Raw genomic sequence first — 19483 nt, 5'->3', positions numbered from 1 at the left:
GCACCAGAACTTACCTGTGGATGGGCTTGGTGAGCAGATGCTAGTGAACCTGATTGCCGGAAAAATGGACAAGAAGCTACGAGTGGCTTGGGAAGCTCGTCAGACGAAGAATGTGCTTTCTACCTATCCGGCAACAATGGATTTCCTGGAAGATCAGTGCCGTATATACGAGAAGCTCGACACCTGTACGAAACCATCAGCTGAGAGTGCTAAACCAAAAACGATGGCTAGAAGCCATACGTTAATATCAAGTGAATCGAAGACTGAAAGAAATGAACACAAGTGTCAAGTGTGTAAGGCAAACCATGAACTTTGGAAGTGCGAAGCCTTTAAGAACAAAACTGTCAGTGAAAAATACGATTTGCTTAAAAAGTGCGGCGCTTGCTTTAACTGCTTTGGAAGAGGTCATCGAACAAACGCGTGTTCTTCATCACATTCCTGCCGAGAGTGTGGAAAAAGGCATCACACCACGCTTCATGAGAACAACGGAAGAAATATTACGAATCGTGCCACAATACCAGTGGAATCGACTGCAACACCCGTTGTAGAACCCGATGTTAACTCAACGACCGCTATTCCAGCAGGGACGATGACAACCCTGTGTGCAAGAGCTGGTGAAATCGAGAAGCAGACACTACTTTCAACGGCCATTGTTTTGGTCGATGGCTTAGCCAGTACTCCCTACCCATGCCGAGTGCTGCTCGACTCCGCTTCGCAGATGAATTTCGTTACGGAGCGTTTTGCGAATCTCCTCTCGTTGAAAATGATACCCGCTGACTTCACAGTTAGTGGACTTAATAGCAACAAAACTAGGATTGGTCGAATGCTACACACTACGGTCAGGTCTTGCCATACAAACCTATCTATTGTCTTGGACTTACTGGTAACTGCTAGAATCACTGGCGATCTGCCGGTGAAATCATTCGACGTTTCTGGATGGCCAATCCCGAGCAAATTGGCGCTAGCTGATCCGACCTTCAACAAGCGAGGACGTGTCGATATGCTTATCGGCGCCGAATACTTTTGGAGTTTATTGGAAGAGAGCCGATTCGAACTTGGAACCAATCTCCCAACACTAAGTAATACCAAGCTGGGTTGGATTGCTGGAGGAATAATAAGGCATGATGCGCCAATCATTGCACATACCTTCTGCCAGACAATAAGTGACGAGTCACTCATCGAGCTACTAAGAAGCTTCTATAGCGTAGAGGCTTGTGATGAGATTCGGCCAACTGTAGGAGTGGACGAAGATATGTGTTTAGACCATTTCCGACAAACACATCAACGAACTAAGGAGGGAAGGTATGTTGTACGACACCCCTTTAATGAACGGAAAAATGAATTGGGAAGTTCTCGTGAAATGGCGTTGAAACGGTTCCTTCACTTGGAGCGCAAACTTGAAAGGCAACCGGAACTGAAGGAACAGTACTCGCAGTTTATAGCAGAGTACGAGCAGTTAGGCCACATGCGAGAGATACAGGAAGAGCCAAACGAGAACGTGGGATCGGTATATTATTTACCACATCATAGCGTGCTGAGGCCTACCAGTACGACGACTAAGCTAAGAGTCGTATTCGATGGATCTGCCAAGACGACCACAGGTGTCTCGATCAATGATGTACTTATGACGGGACCGACAATCCAAAACGATCTGGCTGCAATTCTTCTTCGTTTTCGAGGATTTCGATACGTCTTTACATTAGACATTCCGAAAATGTTCCGCCAGGTTGGAATCCATCCGCAAGACGCCAGCTATCAACGTATATTCTGGCGATACAACCGAAACGATCCTCTGACCGTACGAGAGCTATTGACGGTTACATACGGCTTGGGGCCGTCGCCGTTTCAAGCAACCATGGCGCTGAGGCAAACTGCTGTTAACCACAAGGATGAGTTTCCAGAAGCAGCTAAGATATTTGAAAGGGGTACATACATCGATGACATCCTGACGGGCGCCGATACTTTACCCAAGGCGTGCCAACTTCAACGTGATGTGACGGAGTTACTGGCGAAGGGCTGTTTTGGTGCTCATAAGTGGTGTGCTAATCATTCGGACATTGTTCAAAACATTCCTGAAGAGCTACGAGGTAACTCTTTTGAAGTAACGGACGACAATTCCAAAACGATGGTAAAGACTCTGGGCGTGGCATGGAATCCAATTCAGGATTGGTTTTCCGTGTCAGTTCCAGACTACGATGATGTGGATGGATTGACTCGTAGAAGGCTCCTGAGTCAACTAGCAAAAATTTTCGATCCTCTGGGCTTCTTTGGTCCGGTGATAACAACAGCGAAGCTAATTCTGCGAGAGGTTGGCGAATTGCAAATTGATTGGGATGATCCTGTCCCTTCCGACGTTGGTTCCAAATGGCGGCGTTTTCGAATCGAGATGAAGATGCTGCAGCAGGTACAGCTGCCGAGGTGGATATCCTGGAATAATAATCTCAAGCTTGAACTGCACGGATTTGCGGATGCTTCGGATTCGGCGTACGGAGCATGCATGTATACGCGTGCCATTTTTCCTGATGGCTCAATCCAAATGCGGCTTGTATACAGTAAATCTCGCATTCTACCGAAGAAAAAGTTTAGAAATAAAGCCATCACAACCCCACGGGCTGAACTGCTGGCGGCATTGCTGCTATCTAAGATGGTTGTAAAGTTGTTGAATGCCATGGAATTGGAATTCGAGTCGAAGTTTCTTTGGAGCGATTCGAAAATTGCACTAGCGTGGATAAAGAAAGCTCCTAACACGTTACACACTTACGTGTCGAATAGGGTCGCCGAAATACAAAAACTGACACAATGTTGCAGCTGGAAATATATTCCCACCAACGAAAACCCCGTCGATCTAATATCTCGCGGCGAGCATCCGAAGAAATTGATTGAATCGAATATATGGTGGAATAGACCATCAATGCTCAACTGCCTTTCTGTAGCTGAAAAAGCCGAAGAAGCCGAAATGCTAGACGAAGAGTTGCCGGAATTGCGTTCTGGTGTAGTGCTAACTGCGACCGCTCCTGTTGAACGACTGTCTATTTTTGACAAGGTCAGCAGTTTTTTGAAGATCGTTCGTAGCATGGCCTACTTAACACGTTTCCTGAATTACATTATGTCCAAGAAGAAGAATGTTATCAAAGGCTCACTCACTGCTGACGAAATTAGTAAATCGATACTTTTGATAGTGCGGTTGATTCAACAGGAAACTTTCAAACCAGAAATCCTTGCATTGATGAGTGGCGAAGATACCAAACATCGTCTCAACGGATTGAAAGCTTTCATAGACCCCGAAGACGGCATTTTACGTGTAGGTGGAAGACTCAAACGAGCCTTTATACCATATGATAGTCGTCATCAAATGCTACTGCCTTCTAAACATCCAGTCATCGAAGCACTCATAAAATATTTGCACTTGGAAAACTCGCACATCGGGCAGAAGGGTCTGCTCGCGATTGTGCGGCAACGATATTGGCCACTAAATGTAAAAAGTACGATTCGCAAGGTAATTCGAAGCTGTATACCTTGCTTCAGATCAAACCCTTTGAAGACAACGCAAATGATGGGTGACCTTCCATCATATCGCATCCGTCCTGCTCCTGTCTTCACGAACACCGGTGTAGACTACGCCGGACCATTTTTTATTAAATCTTCTTCAGCTGCTCGCAAGCCCCAAATAACAAAGGCATATATAAGCTTATTTGTGTGTATGCAGACCCGTGCTATACACCTAGAATTAGTTTCTGATCTGACGACCGATGCGTTCCTTGCGGCTCTAAGGCGCTTCACAAGTCGACGAGGATTACCGAAAACGATGCATTCCGACAACGCAACCAACTTTGTTGGTGCATGTTCTGAGTTGCATGAATTGTGGCAGTTATTTCAAAACCAGAGCGCTACCGGAAAAATTTTGAACTACTGTGCTAATAATGGAATTGAATGGGCGTTCATTCTACCACGGAGCCCACACTTTGGTGGTATTTGGGAGGCTGGCGTAAAACAGGTTAAATATCATCTCAAGCGTATCGTCGGTGACCGAAGGCTATCCTATGAAGAATTGTACACCACGCTGACACAAATTGAGGCTGTGTTAAATTCTCGACCCTTGGCGCCGAGTTCAGACGACCCCAGCGATTTCACAGCTATTACGCCAGCCCATTTTTTAATCGGTCGAGAAATGCAAGCTGTAGCAGAACCGTCATACTCGAATCTGAAAGAAAATACACTGTCAAGGTGGCAGTTAGTGCAAGTTATGTTACAACATTTTTGGAAACGATGGACATCGGATTATCTTCCGGAGCTTCAAAATCGCTCGAAATGGCTCAAGACAACGAAAATAAAGAAGGGGTCGTATTGCTGGTAGACCAGAACACAGCTCCGTTACAATGGCCGCTTGGAAAGATCGTAGCTACGCACCCTGGAGCTGATGGAATCATCCGTGTTGTAACCGTAAAGCTAGGAAACGGAGGAGAGTTTAAACGTGCCGTCACGGAGGTTTGTTTACTGCCGTTCGACCATGAAGAGGATTGAAATCGTCATTTCAACGCCGGGGAGGATGTTCGTCAACCTGTGCATCCCTACCACTCAACATGACAAAAGGAGACAAACATACATATTACACATGCCTTTTCTTTCTTGTTAAATAAAGTTAGTTGTTAATTTACCACGTACAAGATCGGTCGTTTTTCTTGAATACAGAACCCCTCCACAGTACAGTCCGCTAATTTTTCTGATGATCAGGTAACATGGGACAATTATGCGTAGAACGGCAGTGCAGTATTACCACAAGAATCTAGATATTCTTTTATAACAACGGTCTACCGGCACACTGTGTCATTAGCAAATGGAATTAGGGGAAACCGCCAAATGTTGAACGGCTAATTTTGTCGTCTATTGTTGAACTCCCATAAGAAATGCACGTGCGATCAACAGTAGACGAAGAAATTAGCCGTTCAACATTTGGCAAATTACCCTAGTTTAAAAAATATTTGGGATATTTGTTCTGCCTTGTAATGTCGGTAATTTAATTAATGCGCGTTTGAACGTGTTTTCGATCGATACGCTCTAGTTCGATAGAGAAAAACGTTTTCAATGTGCAATAATATATATATATCACCCCATATCATTTGTAATTAACACAGTGCCCTATCTCAAGAAAATCGTGGAGATGGAGAGTTATACTCGGTCTCTAGTAACTAAGAGAGCAGGTTTAACAATCCTTCTTTTTCTACCTTGAGGAAGAAAGTTAGCCCCCATTCATTTGGCTCTGTGCACAATTTCGCAAGTTTTATTCAATAACGGAATCGCAACTACAAATTGTACGGTAATAATGCTCATGCTCTTAAATGGTGTTTTTTTTACAGCAGTTTCGGGTGACAATAACTAAAACTTTTTTTTAATGTAGCAGAATTATTTTTTGAATTGAATTTGATTAAATTGAGATCGAAGCTTATTGATGGAATGTGGATTACTCTACTTACCTGATGACTATTTCGCGTACTGCACATGATGTTTTCAGGTTTCAAATCAAGGTGCACAACTAACAAATTATGCATATAGTTTACGCCTTCGCATATTTGACGCATGAACATGATACAATCCTTTTCGGTCAACGTAAAATCATCTGCTACAACCCTTTCAAAGAGTTCTCCACCACTTATATATTCTACTACCATGATAATTTCACGAGTTCCTTCGAAACACTGTATCAATTGCAGTAACTTAGGATGTTGCAAAGATCTCATAATGGCGATTTCTTCTTGCACCTTTTTCCTGTCGCTCGATTTGATGCACTTTACTAGTTTAGCTGCACGTATATCTCCAGTTTTCCGGTGCTTCACTTTGGAAACCACGCCGAATCTTCCTCGACCAAGTTCTTCCAACGAGTCATATACTTCTGAAAATTGCTCTTTTTGATTAACCTCGCAGTTTGTATAGCAATTTTGCTTCTCGCTAAAGGAATTTTGAGAAGGAATTGTAACGACATCACTAGGTAGACCAGGTTCACTATATCCATAGGCATTTTTAGCTCGTATTCGAAATTTGTATGTTGATTCAGATGTCAAATTTTTCACAAAGTAAGAAAGGGAATCAAATACAATTGCCAGTACATCCCACGCACCATCCATTATTTGAATTTCGAGTCTGCAACGAAGAGAAAGCTAAATTATGTTTTGTAGTAAATAAATTAAATTGAATATTACATAATAAATATATACAATATACACTGTATATTCAAAATTGTAATATTCGGTCAAATTGTCTAAACCCATTTCGAATATACTCGGGTAGAAAGCCGATGATTCAAATTAAGAGAGAAACTGTATGTGAGAGATTATCAGGTCCATATGAATAAACGTTCGAGGCACACTGTCTCTTGTTCTTTGATATTCAAACCTAACAGTTGTGTTAATTAGTTGATCCTAAAGAAAAAACCTAAGTCTAGACATATTAAGTGGCGACGATTAGAGAAAACGCATTAAAAATTGATCTATACAAATCGAAACGGTGTTCGAAAGAAATAATATTCCTCGTAGCGGCTAGTGGAAGCGTGCAATAATTAGCCGTGCAGCGCAGGTGTTCTTCCCATCGATTGTAGAAGTTGAACATATATTAGCACGTGGCGGTCAGTGAGCAGTGGAAAAGATAATTCGGGTAGCTGACAGCTACGAAGATATTTGGAAAGTGTTCAGTAAGTTTGCCTATAGAAAGTGTGGTTGTAAGCCTGAAAACGGAGATTTTTCAGTAAGCCTTACTACATGTTTCTTCAGAGGTAAAATAGCCATTGTAATTTCCTTTGTTTCACTTGGTCCGCCATTTTAACGGCGCAGAAGTACTTTAATGTAATAAGAAGTAATACCTTTTGATGAGTTCGAACTGTTATACGATCAGAGAAGGTGTGAGACAGACATCGTGAGAAGAGTTTCCGGAGGATGAGCCTGCACTTTAAAAATTAAAGAGTAATTGTGAAAGAAGAGTGTGATAGTGAAACATCAAGTCGTCGATAGCGCGGCGGCGTCGAAAGATCCAACTTTAGTGAGGACGACTGTCGGAGAGACAAACGTCGGCGAGGAAGAAAGTTGGACAAGTGAGCGCAGGTGAGGTGAGCGAAAGCAATCTCAACGAGAGAATAAACAGAGTACTAACAGTGAAAGAGCCGAAGAGAGTGATAAAACATTCAGTCGTCGAGAGCGCGGCGGCGAGATCCAACCTTAGTAAGGAAGTGCGCCGGAGAGACGAGCGTCGGCGAGGAAGAAGTTTGGAGAAGTAAGCGTCGGAGAAGTGAGCGAGACCAATCTCAGCGAGAGGAGAGCGCATTGGGAAGTGAACGTTGGTGAGCGATTTGTGGAAAAGAGTAAGAAGCGGTTTATCAAGTAAGTCTGCTCACGGTAATTGCATCTATTCGGTTATTGATATATTTCTATTGTCAGCATGTCTCTGATTGGGAGTATTGACCATTACGTACGTGGTTCTAGCTTTGCTAGTTACATGAAGCGGATAAATATTTTGTTCCAATTGAATAATGTTTCGGATGCCAACAAAAAGAATCTTTTGATAGCACTGAGTGGTTCGGTAATTTTTGACGAAATCGAGCTTATTTATCCGGGAGTAGATATTGCCGATATAGACTATGTAGAATTGATTGCCAAGTTGAAAGAAAGATTGGACAAAGTGCAGCCCAATATGATGCACAGGCATAAATTTCATGCGCGAATGCAAGGTGTCGATGAACCAGCAGAGAATTACGTTTTAGCTTTAAAATTACTTGCCAGTCATTGTGGTTTTGGAGCACATAAGGACGAAGCAATCAAAGATAAAATAGTTTTCGGTTTGAGAGACCAAGACTTGAAGCATAAATTACTTATGAAGGACGATATGACATTAGAAGAGGTTGAGCAAATGGTAATCAGGACAGAATTAGCTAAGTGCCGTGCGAAAGAATTAGTTGAAAGACATGAGGAGCCAAGAGAAGTGAACTCAGTGAGATATCGGTTAGGTAATCAGGCGAAATGGAGTGACATTAGCAGGAACGGTAGGCAAAGTTACAGGAATTACGGTCGACCAGTTCGTAGTAGGAGCAGAAGCTCCAGTAGAGATCGTGATCGTGCTCAATTTAACAATAATCGTTACTACTATCACAGACGAAACCGTAATCTTAATGAGCATCAACAAGAAGGTAATTTTCGGGTAGATTCGGTAATAGAGAAGGAAACAATCATCATAATGTGATTTGTAATTTTGCAAACTAAGAGGTCACGTAAAACGTAATTGTTTTAAATTAAAAAATCGTAGAACCGTGAATTTTATGGATGAGGCTCCGGTTGAGATTAATAGCTACGATTTCAAGCGGTTGCAAATAAGAGATTCGGATGATAATGACGATGACTATCCTTGCATGATGATAGCTAGCAATCGATTTAGTAAACCATGTATTGTTGGAGCGTTGGTGGAAGGAATTTTGCTGGATATGGAAATCGATTGTGGTGCAGCAGTTACAGTTATCAGTCTGGCAACATACAGAGCGTATTTCAATCGTATGAAGACCTCCAAATGCAACAGCCGTTTGGTTGTTGTTAACGGCCAACAGTTATCTATTTTTGGTGAAATATCAGTGAATGTGGTAGCCAACTACATTCAACAGCAGGTCACTTTAGTTATATTGGATTGCGTAAAAAGTTTCGTGCCTTTGTTCGGCCGGAATTGGCTGGACATTTTCTATCCTAATTGGAGAAACACTTTCGGTAATTCCATAATGATCAATACGATGAGTAAGGATGGGCACCACAATTCAGAGAAAATTCATGACATGGGTAATATTGAATCGGATATTAAATCTCGTTTTCCTAAAGTTTTTGATGGTGATTTTTCATATCCAATAACAGGATTTGAAGCTGATCTTGTTTTGAAAGAGGACAGACCAATATTTAGAAAAGCTTACAACGTGCCGTTTAAATTGAGGGAAAAGGTAGTTGATCATCTGGATTCACTTGAGAAACAAAATGTTATTTCGCCATTACAGGTTAGTGAGTGGGCCTATTGTGATTGTACCTAAAAAAGATAATGACATAAGAATGGTGATAGATTGTAAGGTCTCGATTAATAAACAAATAATCCCCAACTCATATCCGTTACCCTTGGCACAAGAGATATTTGCATCAATAGCTGGCTGCAAATGGTTTTGTTGTTTAGACTTGGCGGGGGCGTATACACAACTCGAGTTATCAAAGCGATCAAAAAAATTCGTTGTAATAAATACACTCAAAGGACTCTACACTTACAACCGGTTACCTCAGGGAGCATCGTCAAGTGCTGCCATTTTCCAAAAAGTTATGGATCAAATTTTGATAGGACTAAAACACGTACGTTGTTATTTAGATGACGTATTAATCGCCGGTGAAACTATTGAAGAATGTTTAAAAAACTTATATCTGGTTCTTGAGAGATTACAAAAAGCTAATTTAAAAGTAAACTACAAGAAATGTAAATTTTTTGTTGATTCACTTACATATCTTGGGCATTTGGTTACTAAAGATGGACTTCTTCCGTCACCGGAGAAGCTATTAACAATAGAAAAAGCTAAGATTCCTCAAGATACCACTGAGCTTAAAGCATTTTTGGGATTGATTAATTTTTATGGAAAATTTGTACCTCATTTATCAGCAAAACTGAATTGCCTATACGCTTTGTTACGTAAGGACACCAAGTTCCTTTGGGACGAAAAATGCCAGAAAACCTTTGAGGAAAGCAAACAAGCCTTATTAACTGCAAATTTTTTAGAGTTTTATGACCCGGCGAAACCAATTATTGTGGTATCTGACGCGTGTAGCTATGGACTAGGTGGAGTCATAGCTCATATGGTTGAGGGAAAAGAAAAGCCCATTAGTTTTGCATCTTTTTCATTAAACTCAGCTCAAAAAACTTATCCCATCTTACATTTAGAAGCTCTTGCATTGGTATGCACTGTAAAAAAATTCCATAATTTCCTATTTGGTCAAAAATTTACAGTCTATACAGACCACAAGCCACTTTTGGGTATTTTCGGGAAAGACGGAAAACATTCGTTGTGTGTAACAAGGTTACAGAGATATGTGATGGAAATGTCTATTTATGAGTTCGATATACATTACAGACCGTCTTCTAGAATGGGAAATGCAGATTTCTGCTCCAGATTTCCTCTAGAAGATAGTGTACCGAAAAAGATCGACAGTGGCAGCATTAAAAGCATAAATTTTTTTGGTGATTTTCCTTTGGACTATTCCCTAATTGCAAAAGAAAGCAAAATAGACATATTTCTCTCAAAGTTAGTTGAGCACATGGAAAATGGTTGGCCTAAGAAAATTGACGACAGTTGGCAGCAGGCCTATTCATTACGATATGATCTGGAAATTGTTGAGGGATGTGTTTTATACCAGAACCGTGTAATTATCCCGTTTTCACTTAGGAATGATATTTTGAAACTACTTCACCTAAATCATAACGGCATTGTTAAAATGAAGCAAGCAGCTCGACGTAATGTATTTTGGTTTGACTTAAATAAAGACATAGAACAATTCGTTAAACATTGTGAACCATGCATTAAAATGTCTGTAGTGCCAAAGCCAAATTGTACCACAACATGGATTCCTACAAAGAGGCCATTTAGTCGCATCCATGCAGATTTCTTTTTTCTTGAATCCAAAACTTATCTCTTGATTGTTGATAGTTATACAAAATGGCTTGAAGTCGAAATAATGAAAAATGGAACTGATGCGTCCAAGGTACTTAAGAAATTCACGGTTGTCTTTGCTCGTTTTGGACTCCCGGATGTCCTTGTTACTGATGGTGGGCCGCCATTCAATTCAAGCAAATTCACTGGCTTCATGGAACGTCAGGGAATAAAAGTTATGAAAAGTCCTCCGTATAATCCTAGTAGCAATGGGCAGGCAGAAAGAATGGTGAGGGTAGTCAAAGATGTACTAAAAAAATTTCTTTTAGATCCTTTGACAAGATCACTTGATGACGATGATCGAATAACATATTTTTTAGCTAATTATAGGAATACTTGCTCTGCATCAGATGACAGATTCCCATCTGAGAAATTATTAAGCTTTAAACCAAAGAGTCTAGTAGATCTTTTACACCCTAGACGAGGCTTAAGAAACTTTATGGACCAGGAAAGCTCATCATATAGTGATCCATGCAAACATAAGGAAACTTATGTAAACGTTGGTGAAACGTCCTCCCAAGATCCATTTCTCAATCTTGCGCTAGGTAATAAGATATGGTATAAAAATAACGACAAGCATGCCATTGAGAGATGGGTGGAGGCTAAATATGTCAAAAGAGTATCAACTAATGTATTTGAAATCTCTTTTGGCAGGTACAACTGTAACGCACACCGGAATCAACTAAAGATTGTGGGGCCACGACAATCGAATTCAACGTTTCGAGTATCTATCCAGCAAGAAAAACGACGAAGGGAATCCATAGACTCCGAGGATGAGTTACTCGGGTTCCCGGATGAACTCCATGCGCACGAAGCGAATTTCCAGCGTAAAAGGCAGAAAACAAGAAGAACTAGCCCAATTCAAACACGAAGTTATTCGCGATCGGCTAAACAAAACTAAAAAAAAAAAAAAAAAAAAAAAAAAAAGAAGAAGAAGCCAGTAGCAATGTAAGCAACTTGAATTGTCATTGAGTCCTGGCTATTGCATGAAGAATTGATGCATTCGAAAAAAATTAACAATAGAGAGAAAGATCAGAAAACATTGAGAAATCAAATTGTCAGAAAACCCTTGAAAATCAAATTGTATTGTCAATTGTATGACATTCTGAATTTATTGAACGATAAAATCAAGCCATGAAAACAAATTGAATTTACGATTTAAAATTTCGACTAATGTTAGCTTTCAAATGATTATCATGTAATATCGGAACTAAAGAGGGAAGGATTGTAATATTCGGTCAAATTGTCTAAACCCATTTCGAATATACTCGGGTAGAAAGCCGATGATTCAAATTAAGAGAGAAACTGTATGTGAGAGATTATCAGGTCCATATGAATAAACGTTCGAGGCACACTGTCTCTTGTTCTTTGATATTCAAACCTAACAGTTGTGTTAATTAGTTGATCCTAAAGAAAAAACCTAAGTCTAGACATATTCAAAATCATGTAAACATCTAATATAAAATATGAAATGAGTCATTTGTTCGAGAAGCTCTGAACTATGAGAAAACATCAAAATTTTGTAAATTTGCGCCGATTCTTATGATTTCTTCGATACAATCCAATAGTTTTAGGCAAAACTCAATGCCTGAGACACTTCCAGTTGGGAAACAGCAAGCAGTGCTTCAGAACTGATCTTCAAAGTGCTTGTACACATTCAGTTGCTCAAACAAATGAGAAAAAAATCATACATTTCCGAACAATTTTTTTTCGTTTTTGAACCTTTCTTCGGAAGTGTCTATAATTTAACAAATATAACAAATAACAAATTTACTTTAATATTGAAAATATAATTATTACAAATGATATGATATGGAAATTTACTTATTTTTCTGATCTGTTTCAAAGAAACAATTGATTTTAATTGAGGAACATACAGAAGCATGTACCAAACTATCTGTTCAGAAAAAAAAGAAAAGAAGAAAAATTTTTTTTTAAGGAATTTCAAAAACTTCTTCAGTGGAAGCTAGATACCAAATGTGAGCATGTTTTGAGACACTAATAGACCACTTATATGCAAGTATGTTTGCGTATGTGTGCAAATTCTGAAATTTACTAACATAAAAATCTCACTCATTTTTAAGGTATTAAACAAGATTAGTATTACAAAATTAGGCATCCATAAGGCGAAACATATGTCATTATTGAACGCTATTGAGTTCCGTTCAGATCAATGGCCGATTTAGATAAATGACTAATTTAGTTATTTCTGGAATAATTAACATCGATGTCCCTGGAAAATACGAGTATATGCATATGCTACCAGCGTTACGATAGTTACTAACCATGTTATAATAGTTATTACACAACCCATGAAATACGCCTTTTGGTAGGCAATTAATTTGTCGCTTTATACTTTCAATCGCCGTGGGAAGTTGAGTACTTTTATCTCGTTTAAAATACTGGAGTCTGACAATATTTCCTTTCGACAAAGGAAGGGTCAAAATCTCACTGTAGGTGGATTAATCTGTTTTTTATTAATGCAGCGTATGGCATTCTGGGTTTTACAATCACCCTAAAAATCCATTGAATCATTTTTGCCTTTCGCGTATACTAAGTTTACTTAAAAGCTATAGGTTCACTCAAAAACCGAATTTTTGATAGAAGGCTCGGAAACCCATAGTGTTATATACCAATCGACTCAGCTCGACGAATTGAGGTGGTGTCTGTATGAGTGTTTCGTTTTTTTTTCTTCCTCGGCAATGGAGGGGGAATCTGCTCAACAGACATCCTGGGTTTTCCAGGAAGTGCGGGGTTAGGGGCCACCTCCAACGAGGGAGGCAGGACTGCATCCCCGACCCGCTAAACCGTTTCCATTACCGCCAAGCCCATCGTCCCTTCGGTACAACCAGAAAGTAATGCTTCAAAGGGGGGCCAGTGCATAACGCACCCTCGAGGTTAGCTGCGTGTCCTTGCAGCATCGAACATCGTGACTCGCTTTTTTAGAAGAACACCATGGTATCGTGTCAGCGCATTGCCGGCTTTCCAGGTGGCCTTACCACGCCCTATGTCCTCGGAAGGTGAGAAGGGTCGACTTCGCGCCTGCTTCCCTCTGCACGACTGGTATCAAGAATGATGATGCCGCGTGCACCCCAAATTGACCTCTCTGCGATAGGGCCTATTCGCCAGCACACAGAGGGACTTGCCGACGCGGTGCCTACGCCTGCCCCAGCCTTGACGAGGACCCTTTTCCGTCCTCGGGCTCGGAACCCGCCCGGTTGACCGACGCCGCGAAAGCGACGATACCATGTTGTTCTTCACGCGGCCACTTGTTCGATAAAAGGATCGAGTTCGACCACAGGGCACCGGTATGACCCATGAAGCCGACTCCGAACCCTTGGACCACCTCTTATTTGCGCCTGAACTAGCCATTCCTCGAGTCCACGCGCCACCTTCTGTGTAGCTCCGAGACGATTTGGACGATAGCCGATAAAACGGCGTTCCAGCCAACTTCATCTTTACATATCCTCCGGACTAGGTTGACCGGTAGTGTCCAGACCACATGTGGCAAGCATGTGGTCACGCATTGCGCGAAAACGTGGGCACACGAACAACACGTGTTCCGCCGTTTCCTCTAAACCTACGCACACCGGACACTAGGGCGAGGCCGAGTGTCCGAACCGGTGTAGGTACTGTCTGAAGCAACCATGGCCTGTAAGGACTTGGGTCAGGTGGAAAGTGATTTTCCCATGGCGCCTCTTGACCCACGTACCTATCTCCGGTATCAACCTATGTGTCCATCTACCCTTAGTGGAACTGTCCCACACACGCTGCCATTTGACCATTGAGGCCAATCTGACGGATGCCTCTCGTGCCGCGCATTTCGAAGCACTCTATGTCTTCACCGATAACGATGTCAATAGGCATCATACCGGTGATGACGCAAAGTGCACGGTACGGTACGGTACGCGCTCGCAACTCTTAGGCACATGAGCCTATACGTACTTTCTCACTTCGTTCTGTAGCAGTTAATACGCTGGGCCGTGCCCCAAGCTGGCCCCCCATACCTCAGTATGGACAGAGCAACGCTAGCCAGAAGCTTGCGCTTGCTGGCATAAACCGCAGAGCTATTGGACATCATCCGGGACAATGCCACTATAGGTGTGGAGGCACGCTTGCAGGCGTAATTGACGTGGCTACCAAAGGTGAGCTTATCGTCGATCATTACCCCCAAGAGTTTGATGGAGCGTTCAGAGGTGACCGTGCAGTTGCCTGCCTTTATCACCGCTTGTTGCTCCGACTTTCGGTTGTTAACAACAACCACCTCAGTCTTGTGGTGGCCAGTTCTAACTTCCTGGAACTCATCCACTCCTCCACAATTGCGATCGAGTGGGCTGCAGTCAACTCCACCTCTTCGATCGATTCGCCGTAGACCTCCAGCGTAATATCGTCAGCGAAGCCGACGATTACCACGCCCATCGGGAACTTCAACCTCAAGACACCGTCGTACATGACGTTCCATAACACCGGACCCAGTATGGAACATTGCGGAACCCCGGAGGTTATGCCAACGCACTTCCGACCCGCCTCCGTGTCGTATACCAGTACTCGATTCTGGAAGTAGCTTCCGAGAATCTTGTACAGGTACTCGGGAATTCCAAGACGCAGAAGCGCATCTGCAATAGCTGCCCAACTGGCACTATTGAAAGCATTCCTAACGTCGAGAGTCACTACTGCACAATAGCGAACTCCTCTCCTCTTACGCTGGATAGCTATCTCCGCGGATTTGGTAACCGACAAGATAGCGTCTACGGTCGACTTACCCTTTCGGAAGCCAAACTGGTCACTCGATAGACCATCCGCACCCTCCGTGCGTATCAACAACCTGTTGAGGATGATCTTCTCGAACACCTTCCCCGCCATATCAAGCAGGCATATTGGTCTATATGCCGACGGATCCCCCGGTGGTTTTCCCGCCTTTGGCAATAGGACCAAGCTGTCTTTTCCATGCTTCAGGGAAGACTCCCTCGTCCAGGCATCTCTGCATGGCAGATCTGAACATCTCGGGAGCCTCGGCAATGGCCGCTTTGATGGCAAGGTTTGGAATACCATCCGGTTCTGGCGCCTTACCTACACTAAGGGACTGTGCAATCCCCGCAAGTTCCGCCACAGTTGCTCTTCCCTCGTCGGCCACCCTGGCCCCTGGCAGTTCCACAAAGGGAGGCCAGGGACTTGGGTCGTGACGTGGGAAGAGCCCCGCGATGATCCTCTCCAGCATCTCTGGAGACCGCTCTGTAGGGGCCATCGCCCCACGTGTCTTGGCCATTACGCCCCTATAGGCGTCACCCCATGGATTCGCGTTGGCACTTTGACACAGGCCCTCGAAGCAGGCTTTTTTGCTTGATCTTATCTCAGTCTTCAGAGCGGCTCTAGCAGCCACGAACGCCAGCCGTCGTTCAACACGCTCCTCTTCTGTGCGTACTCGCTGCATCCGCCTCCTTGCCCGTAGGCAGGCGCGGCGCAGGTTCGCAACTGCTTGAGTCCACCAGTAAACCGGTGGCCTCCCATTCCTAGGGTGGACTTTCCTAGGCATGGTGGCATCGCATGCACGCGAGAGTACTGTTACCAGCTGCTCGCCGCTCAGACCGAGAGTATTGTGCTCGTGGCGAAACGCTTCCTTAAACACCTCGTCGTCGAAGTATGATGTCTTCCACATACGAGGGCTAGGCCTCGCCCCTTCTTCCGTCCGCTGAATGCTGATCGTATAGTCGATACTGTAGCGAGCCGCCAGGTGGTCGCTGTGAGTGTAGCCATCATCTACCCTCCAGTTTGAACTACTCGTTTGGCCAGGGCTCCAGAACGTAACGTCGATAATCGACTCGGCCCCGTTCCAGCTGTAGGTACTTTTGGTACCGACATTAGCCAAGTCCACATTCAACATGGCCAGTGATTCCAGCAGGATCTGCCCCTGTTGATTCGTGGATCGGCTTCTCCATTCCACGGCCCAAGCGTTGAAGTCCCCCGCTATCACCACCGGCCTACGTCCCAACAAGTTAGCCGTCAAACAATCTAGCATTCGACCGAACTGCTCGATCGACCATCGAGGAGACGCATAGCAGCTGCAGAAGAAGACCCCGTTGATTTTGGCAATGACGTCTGTCTGACTATCTGACACACCAGTTGCTGGGCTGCATCACAGTGGTTCAGGTTTAGCTGCGTTACCTGCACTGTGATTTTGCAGCACGATGTCTGTATGAGTGTATGTATGTATGTATGTATGTTTGTGTACAAAAAAAATGTGAGACACACTTTTTTGTTTTTAGCCTTATCCAATTTTCTTCTAAATTTTTCGCTATTGAAAATTTTCCCAATCGGCATTGCGTTCCGGAGTTATTTAAAAAACATTGTTTTTTTCATTTTTTCCCAAGGTTAATATATAACATTAATAACACAGTCATATTTCCCTTTTATACTATGTTCGCATTAGGGCCTTGTAACATGTTATTCGGCTATTTTGATGAGCTTCTTTTTTCGATAATTTGAATAACATGTTATTCAGAGCGTAGTGCGAACATAGTATTACCGATATAACTATATTATCCGCGAAACCAAATATTTCACAGCCTTGAGCTTCCAGTTGTTTGAGAAGATCGTCAACGATTAAAGACCACAATAAAGGACACCCTTTGAATGCACTCACACTAATTGATGAGCTTCCAAGATTAGCTGATATTTCTCTTTTTGATAACATTTCGCTAATCCACCCAGCAATGCATACCGCCATCGGGGGTGACAATGGGGGGTTGAACATGGGTCGTCGGTCACCGGCAGTGTGGAGATCGTAAAGCAAAATCATTCAAACACCCCTCAGAAACATTCAATCTTTTCCCTCCTAATATGCAAGCTGATAGTTTATAAATTGATATTATATGCTCATCTATTAGTTTTCATTATGTTTAATATAATGGATGATAATATAATTGGTCTGAAGGATTTTGGAGATGATTTATCCTTCTTATTCGCTTTTTGGGCAAATGTGACACGCACTCTCCTCCATGCAGTCGAAATATAGCCTAATATTAAGTACAACAATCAAAGTTAATTCCCTAAGTAGTTAGGCGGGGTTAGGCGGGGCAAGATGGGTCACGGGGTAAGATGGGTCAGGGTCGTTTTTGAGCATCGTGTACATTTTAATGTGGATATCATGACTTTGTAGGAGGAATAATTTGGTTCTACTTTATTGTCACTCGATTTGATGATAAAAATTTATTTTGGTGGCGTATGGCAAGGTAAAATATTTTTCAGCATTGTTTCGTATGCGAAACACACTTTCCATAAAACTGTTAAACTATAGTCCAACAAAAGACTTGACACTAAACGAATATATCTATATACATAAAAATGAATTTCTGTCTGTCTGACCCTTATAGACTCAGAAACTACTGAACCGATCGGCGTAAAAATTTATATCCAGAGGTTTTTGGGGTCATTCGAGACCCCTTCCCCTTTGGAAAGGAGGGCTCCGAACATAACTCGAGAACTAATCAGAGAATAAATTAATTTAAGGAGAAAGGAAGTTCGTCGGGTCTGCTAGATACAACCAATATTTTTTTACACGGTTAGTATTCTTTAATTTCCCAGTTAACCTGATCTTTCACAACTTTTTAACTACCACCTGAATTTTCTTTGATTTTTTGTGATTTTTTTTTCATGGGGTTGACTCATAGTAATCATGAGGCTAACACGATGATACTTTTATGCCCAGGGAAGTCGAGACAATTTCCAATCCGAAACTTGCCTAGAACCGGCACCGGGAATCGAACCCAGCCACCCTCAGCATGGTTTTGCTTTAAAGCCGCGCATCTTACCGCTCGGCTAAGGAGTGCATTTTGCGGTTATTTTTGTTATAGAATGCATTTAAATTGAAATTCAAAATATAATTACAACTGTTCAGCACAATATACATGTTATTATACCAGTGCATTCATTTTGCTGCTGCCAAATGACACATTTTCCATTTTATTAGTTGAAATTTGTACTGAAAACAGTGAAAATAATTAAAATGGCGTGTTCTTAGCACAAATGGCTAGTGACGGTCTACCCGAAAAACTGTATTTTTTTGTAAATTTTTACATTCGGTGACAACGATTACACATGGATACAATAACTATAATATTATTAAAGTCATCTCAAGAGAATTTGGTTTGTTATTTATATTTTTCGTTAAAATATATTATGCGCAATGTTAGGAATCATTTTTCAACACAGTGTACCTAATTTTGCGCACAACTTGTATTTATTTGATACTAGTCGACCCGGCAGACGTTGTCCTGCATAGTAGGCGAAAATGCGCGTTTTGAACTGCCCATGCAATATTTCCATACGAATCTTAATTTTAGTTTTTCACGGTTTGCTTAACTTTACTCGTAATTTTCGCATTAGGAAATATCATATAAACCCGTCGGAAACTATAACGAATGTTTCTGCTGAAGAAATGAAAAAATCCATCCAGCCGTTTTCGAGTTATGCGGATACGAACACAGACCATTTCATTTTTATATATAAGATTTTCAACAGGTTGATATACCTCATCAGAAAAGGGTTTGCGCAAAAAAGAACTTTTATTAGCTGTGGTCAATGTACATAAATGAGGCTGTACATATACCAACAGACGAGACAACATACTAAGTATGTAAAAAATTTGGATGAAAAAATGTATGATAGACGCTTGCTCCGTGTTACAAATTTTCCAAGTTAAGTGCGCAAAGTATATAATATATAATAAGGGGTCTCCTTTGAAGATCAATTTATTAGTTACACCCAGGTTTTTTTTTTTACACGGTTGGA

The 19483-nt window shown here is 42.0% G+C and overlaps 1 protein-coding gene across 2 annotated transcripts in view; it reads right to left on the bottom strand.

The window, feature by feature from the left end:
* Positions 1-19483, bottom strand: part of LOC134211789 (myosin light chain kinase, smooth muscle-like) — a 66896-nt gene that overhangs the window by 29526 nt on the left and 17887 nt on the right. For both annotated transcript variants that reach the window (XM_062689012.1, XM_062689011.1), the window contains exon 6: positions 5472-6135. In XM_062689012.1, coding sequence (XP_062544996.1) covers positions 5472-6135 — 664 coding nt within the window. The remainder of the gene's footprint in view (positions 1-5471; positions 6136-19483) is intronic.

This window comes from Armigeres subalbatus, chromosome 2 (assembly GCF_024139115.2).
Source record: "Armigeres subalbatus isolate Guangzhou_Male chromosome 2, GZ_Asu_2, whole genome shotgun sequence".
Taxonomy (NCBI): domain Eukaryota; kingdom Metazoa; phylum Arthropoda; class Insecta; order Diptera; family Culicidae; genus Armigeres; species Armigeres subalbatus.
The sequence above is the reverse complement of the archived record's forward strand: the minus strand, read 5'-3'. Positions and strand labels throughout refer to the sequence as shown.